The sequence below is a fragment of the Colossoma macropomum genome, unplaced genomic scaffold, assembly GCF_904425465.1.
Source record: "Colossoma macropomum unplaced genomic scaffold, Colossoma_macropomum, whole genome shotgun sequence".
NCBI classification, from domain to species: Eukaryota; Metazoa; Chordata; class Actinopteri; order Characiformes; family Serrasalmidae; genus Colossoma; species Colossoma macropomum.
Window position 1 is genome coordinate 6,419,927 of NW_023494809.1, and position 7,002 is coordinate 6,426,928.

The 7,002-nt window shown below is 42.1% G+C and overlaps 1 protein-coding gene across 4 annotated transcripts in view; it reads left to right on the forward strand.

Moving 5' to 3' along the window:
* fli1rs (Fli-1 proto-oncogene, ETS transcription factor-related sequence) overlaps window positions 1-6,691 on the forward strand; it is a 33,622-nt gene extending 26,931 nt beyond the window's left edge. For 3 of the 4 annotated variants that reach the window (XM_036558220.1, XM_036558222.1, XM_036558223.1), the window contains exons 7-9: window positions 1,480-1,545; window positions 1,646-1,693; window positions 4,828-6,691. In XM_036558220.1, the coding sequence (XP_036414113.1) occupies window positions 1,480-1,545; window positions 1,646-1,693; window positions 4,828-5,348 (635 nt within the window). In that variant the 3' untranslated portion in view covers window positions 5,349-6,691. The remainder of the gene's footprint in view (window positions 1-1,479; window positions 1,546-1,645; window positions 1,694-4,827) is intronic. The other variant, XM_036558221.1, reaches the window with a different exon arrangement.
* Window positions 6,692-7,002: the final 311 nt, after the last annotated feature.

Consider the following 7,002-nt stretch of genomic DNA (forward strand, 5'->3'; position numbering starts at 1 on the left):
CCTTTTTAAATTAGTAGTTTCATAGAAAACCAAATTTGCTTTACCGAGTTAAAAGATTTCTGTGTATAATATGAACATTGTTAAAATACATTGTTTTTATATGGAAACTGTAGCAACAGCCTGTAGTCAATCCCTCATGGCTGTGATGTCACAACCATGAACATATTTGCATATGATCACCCATTTAGCCTACAGCAGTTTAGCCCCACCCATTCAGCCTACAGCATTTTAGCCCCACCCATTCAGGATACAGCAGTTTAGCCCCACCATTCAGCTACAGCAGTTTAACCCCCCCCATTCAGCCTACAGCAGTTTAGCCCCACCCATTCAGCCTACAGCAGTTTAACCCCACCCATTCAGCTTACAGCAGTTTAGCCCCACCCATTCATCTTACAGCAGTTTAGCCCCACCCTTTCAGTTTACAGCACTTTAACCCCACCCATTCAGCCTACAGCAGTTTAACCCCACCCATTCATCTTACAGCAGTTTAGCCCCACCCTTTCAGTTTACAGCAGTTTAGCCCCACCCATTCAGTTTACAGCACTTTAACCCCACCCATTCAGCCTACAGCAGTTTAACCCCACCCATTCATCTTACAGCAGTTTAGCCCCACCCATTCATCTTACAGCAGTTTAGCCCCACCCTTTCAGTTTACAGCAGTTTAGCCCCACCCATTCAGCCTACAGCAGTTTAGCCCCACCCATTCAGCCTACAGCAGTTTAGCCCCACACATTCATCTTACAGCAGTTTAGCCCCACCCATTCAGCCTACAGCATTTTAACCCCACCCATTCAGCCTACAGCAGTTTAACCCCACCCATTCAGCTTACAGCAGTTTAGCCCCACCCTTTCAGTTTACAGCACTTTAACCCCACCCATTCAGCCTACAGCAGTTTAACCCCACCCATTCAGCCTACAGCAGTTTAGCCCCACCCATTCAGGATACAGCAGTTTAGCCCCACCCTTTCAGTTTACAGCAGTTTAGCCCCACCCACTCAGCCTACAGCAGTTTAGCCCCACCCATTCAGTCTACAACAGTTTAGCCCCGCCCATTCTCATTGAGGTGATGTGGAGTGATGTTCCTGCAGGCAGTCTGTATCAGAGTTAATGGAGTAGAAGTAGTGAGAAACAATTGAACGTTGTGCTTTTCCTGTCTGTCAGCAAGCATGGTTTCTTAACCATGAGGCCTACACAGCTTTTTGAACGAGGGTTGGCAATCAAAGCAGCACTCATTTGCATATGGTCTTTTAAAAATGAATCATAATCAGTTAACTTTGGGCAAATATAAACCACACAATCGTTATAAGTGGACTTTAGAGGAAAGAAATGAACAGTGGAACATGAGCCCTTATATTTAGAGTGTGAACCGCTGCAGGGAGAGCTGCTGCTGCTTAGACACTTCCAGGAATTGTGCTGCACAAACAAGCAGAGGAAAAAATGATTTGGAGTTAAATACTGATTTCCCATCTGATTCGCACAGGTTCTCCAGTGGAGCCGCAGCACAACAGCAGCAGGATTACAGAACCTCCGCCGAGACCCACTCAAGGTGAACATGGCGAACTCACTCACAGTCTTACCGGTGATATGAATGCAGCAGTAGTTATGTGACAATCTGACCTGAACTTCAACCACGTCTCTGTTTTCAGACCCCTACCAAGCATTAGGCGCTATCAGCAGCCGCCTGGCCAACCCAGGTAAGAAGTAGGAATAGAATAGAATAGAATCGAACAGAATATAATACAATAGAATAGAACTGACTAAAGTCAATTGACCCAAGGGGCCATTCGTAACTGGGCCTATAAACATATACAAACACACACCAATCAGGCATAACATTACGACCACCTCCTTGTTTCTACACTCATTGTCCATTTTATCAGCTCCACTGACCATATAGTCTCACTTTGTAGTTCTACAGTTACAGACTGTAGTCCATCTGTTTCTCTGCATACTTCGTTAGCCCCCTTTTACCCTGTTCTTCAGTGGTCAGGACCCCCATGGACCCCACAGAGCAGGTACTATTTGGGTGGTGGATCATTCTCAGCACTGCAGTGACACTGACGTGGTGGTGGTGTGTTAGTGTGTGTTGTGCTGGTCTGAGTGGATCAGACACAGCAGTGCTGCTGGAGTTTTTAAACACCTCAGTGTCGCTGCTGGACTGAGAATAGTCCACCAACCAAAAATATCCAGCCAACAGTGTCCTGTGGGCAGCGTCCTGTGACCACTGATGAAGGACCAGAGGATGACCAACACAAACTGTGCAGCAGCAGATGAGCTATCGTCTCTGACTTTACATCTACAAGGTGGACTGACAAGGTAGGAGTGTCTAATAGAGTGGACAGTGAGTGGACACAGTGTTTAAAAACTCCAGCAGCACTGCTGTGTCTGATCCACTCATACCAGCACAACACACACTAACACACCACCACCACGTCAGTGTTACTGCAGTGCTGGGAATGATCCACCACCCAAATAGTACCTGCTCTGTGAGGGTCCATGGGGGTCCTGACCACTGAAGAACAGGGTAAAAGGGGGCTAACAAAGTATGCAGAGAAACAGATGGACTACAGTCTGTAACTGTAGAACTACAGAGTGAAACTATATGGTCAGTGGAGCTGATAAAGTGGACAGTGAGTGTAGAAACAAGGACGTGGTTTTAACAAAGTGGCTGTTTGGTGTATATATGCATTTACGTCACTACATTTTTTACCTCCCGGACACAAAACCATGTCCGATCAGTTACATTAGCGTTTCATAAACAGTGATAAAGATGAATCTCAACGCTGATCTTATATCAGTCGTCTCCCCATCTTCCTGTAGCTTCAGATCCACCAGCAGGTGTGAGATAGCAGAGATAAGCAGAGATTCCTCAGCAGATGATCATCTCTACACCAGCAGAATGCATCATTAAACGTGCTTCTACTTTAGTGCAATAAAAGTCTTTATGTGTTAGCTGCTTTTAAATTCGAGTTCCAGGCCTGGACAGCATCTGTACTAGAGTTCTGCATTTTCCCTGCTCCCAGATTCAGTCCAGAGGCCTTAATAATGTAGCTGAGGAGCTGAAACAGGACTGGTAGAGTCTCCATCACTGTGTATCTTTGGTGGGATTCTAAAACTGCAGAGGAGAAGCTTCACTCTGTGGTGCAATTATGATAAAATGTTTCCCAAAAAAGGCTATTTAGATTATTTCAAAGGGGAATTCCACCAATTCTGACTCGGCCAGTTTCTCTACAACAGAGCGTTTCACATCAGCCTATATGGAAAACAATATATGGACATGTATTTTTATGTATCTGAAATACATTTCAGACATGCTGCACTCAATGCTAATATACATTAGACTAAAATGTGTTTCACGATATTTTGCCATGTTAACCAAATATATTTTAAAATGCATTTATTGTAAAACGTATGTGGAAATATTACACATAGAAATGTACCATCAAAAATAAATGTGTGTAAATGTGTTTATCAAATCCATTTAAAGTTTATGAGAATATCCAGAATCCTGTCTGATGCTCTTCACTGTCTGATAGCTTTAGAAATGAGTTTGTGTTCCAGTATCTTCATTTTAAATATGATCAGATGATCCTTTAACAGGACAGAAGCGAGTGTTGTGGGTATTGATACTCTGTGAAAATGCAGTTATGATCTGATATCTTGTTTATGTGAAGTACATTGTGTGTGAGAGTCTGACTGCAGACGTACATGGTTAATATAAAGTACAGTGCAGATCAGAGAAGACAGTACGTTTAGTTACATCTGGAACCTTCATTACACTCAACTGAACACAGATAGTAACTAATATAAACTAGAAATGTCAGGATGGTTGCGCAGCTTAAATGGTTCCCACTTCCTGCTAGGTTATTGCTAGGTGGTTACTATGGTATCCCAGGTGGTTGCTAAGGTGTTGCTGGGCAGTTGCTATGGTATCCCATGCAGTTGCTTAATTGCTGTCAGGCAGTTGCCATGGTGTATGGGGTGTTTATTTAGTTGTACGTAGGGAGTTGCCAAGTGTTAGCTACGTGTTGTTGAAAATGAATAGGCCTATGAGAGGAACGAGGGATGAACAAAACAAATAGAGGAGTGCAGGTCAGTGTGGCTGTGGATCAGAGCTTGAGGACCTGCCCTGAGTGAATACATGCATTTAGTTGTCTGTTGGGCAAAAGAAATAACAGGGCTAGGGTTTGGGCAAAAATGAATGGGACTCTAAGGGAGAAATGAGGGATGGAAAAAAAAAAGACAAACAGATGAGTGCAGGTCAGAAAAACATTGAATTCCATGCTTGCGGGTCTGCCCTGAGTCTTTCAGCTGAGCAGAAGTACAGAAGTACAGTAGATGGTTGTGCAATTTTTCACCCCATTCATTCCTATGGGAAAAAAAATCGGAATTTAACGAAGATTGTATGGAATCTGTGCATCCGATCAAACAAGCCCGAATCACCCAATCGTACTAGACAATCTGGAGTTGGAATGGTGTTGATATCTCAAAAACTGTGAAACGAGTTACGTGGCAAAAATCCAGCAGAAATAGAAGAATAAAAGAGAAGAATAATATAAAACGATGAACAATATAGTTGTGCAATGCATTTTTAAAATACATTTTACAAATATTTTTTTGCCCTTTTTCATACATTGCAAAAAATATATATAACAAATACATCTGGAATATTCTTTTTTTTTTCCCCATATGGAAAAAACACTCTGAATTACTTCATCTTAACTGTTTAATTTTTCCCTTTAAAGTAGCTGATTTTCCCCCATTAGAGGGGCTGTCCAGATACTTTTGGACATATTGTTGAAATTACAGTCTTTCTGTCTGCCTGCAGGTTCCGGCCAGATCCAGCTGTGGCAGTTCCTGCTCGAGCTGCTCTCAGACAGCGGCAACGCGAGCATCATCACGTGGGAGGGAACCAACGGAGAGTTTAAAATGACCGACCCGGACGAGGTGGCGAAGCGCTGGGGCGAGAGGAAGAGCAAACCCAACATGAACTACGACAAGCTGAGCAGAGCACTGCGCTACTACTACGACAAAAACATCATGACCAAAGTGCACGGCAAGCGCTATGCCTACAAGTTCGACTTCCAGGGCATTTCCCAGACGCACCAGAGCCATACACCAGAGGGCACTGTGCTCAAGTACCAGCCGGACATGTCGTACGTACAGGGCTACCACAGCCACCAGCCTAAGGTGAACTTCATGCCTCACTCGAGCCCCATGCCCGTCTCTTCAGGCAACTATTTCTCCCCTCCCTCCACCTACTGGAACTCAGCCGCCGGAGTGGTGTACCCCAGCTCCCCGATGCCGCGACATCCGGGGACGCACTCGCATTTGAACTCTTACTACTAACAAGAAAAGCATCGTCAGACTATCCACTGCCGAGGATTTTTACTAACAGATCCACCGAGTTTATTAAGCTGCATTCACATTGCAGGGTTCTGAGTTTTTAAGAGCTGTGTGAACACTAGGGTTTCAATCCCTGACACTGAATTAGAAACAACAAATGGAAGCAGTTGAATCACCATGCTTGCTTCAGATGTACAATTTTTTTTGCCGGAAAGAAATGTGATAAATAACAATGTAATCACATTTACCGGTTTATTCAATTCAGATTCATTGCGTACACATTACAATCTGTTTTACTCAATTTGGATTTTTTGCATAAACCTGGGGATGTAGCTTTCTAGTGCCACCTAGTGCCCTGGTGGGACTCCAGTGTGAAAAAGCCTCTGCCCTGTGCACGTGCACAAACTAATCAATAACATCATGTGAACGATTCACGTCACAAACAACAACCAAGAACCAAGTCTTCAACAAACAGGATACATGTGCAGTGAAGAAACCCACATGACTTCTGATCTGATTTATTACAGATCAGACTTATTACAGTTGACATGACCATAAACCGAACACATCTCTTATCTAGAACCACATATGAAAGTGGTTTGGATCTGATTTGAAAAGATCAGACATTTGTGTTCACATAGTTCACAAAAAAATTCAATTTGTGCAGCCTTAGTCTGCGTTCACATTACAAGCTTTGGGCTCAATTCTGATTTTTTTTATCAAATCTTTTTGCCTGTTCACATTTAAAGTGAACTCATATCTATCTTTGGTGTGAACACTCCTGTGCGCTAAAAGCACCTCCTAGCATCAACTTAAAACACACAAAAGTGGCTCAAATCTGATTTAAAAGATCAGGTTTTTGTGTTCACACTGCTCTTAAATCAGATCCGTATCACATTCATGCTAAGAAACTGATTTCAACCCTGCAGTGAACGCAGCCTTAGATCTCACCTGTTGATCGGTTTGTGGCACCAAGGATGAAACCAAAAGGAGATAAAACCTATGAAAAGGACTTTTAGTGAGAAGTTCATTCAGTTCTTCTAAATACAAACATATGTTCATATCGCTTGTAGCAGTCAGAGTCAAATTCTCCATCCACATTAAATTTGTACAGCACTTGCATATTCAACACACTTACAGTAAGGGCTCAAGTGTAAATATTATTGTGTTTTGGCCTCTGTTGTATAAAAAGGGCTTTAAAAACAACATATTACCCATTTAAAATATTTCCCTGTATCATTGCTTTTTTTTTTAAGGCAAATGGCTTTGTACAGACTTTTGTGACAAATAGCCTCACACTTATGTATCATTTTTTTAAACCAATAAACATGTATCTCACTATCAGCTATACTATTTCTAGACGTTTGTCTTAACAAATCTGGAAAATCTAAAACTATATTTTTTACTGATTTGATCCACACAGAGTAAAACTCGAAATGTTTGGCTTTATCTGTTATTATGCAAACAATGAAACACCCCATACACAGCAAAATACACTTTATTATAGAGCATAAACTCTCACACACAGCTGCAACTATCCAATATGTTTATTTTCAACTATTCTACCAAATATCTTGCATATGATATAAGAGCTCAAGACATAAAATAATGGAATATTTTATTAGCTTTTAATCTTTTTCACTGCGTTATTATATTT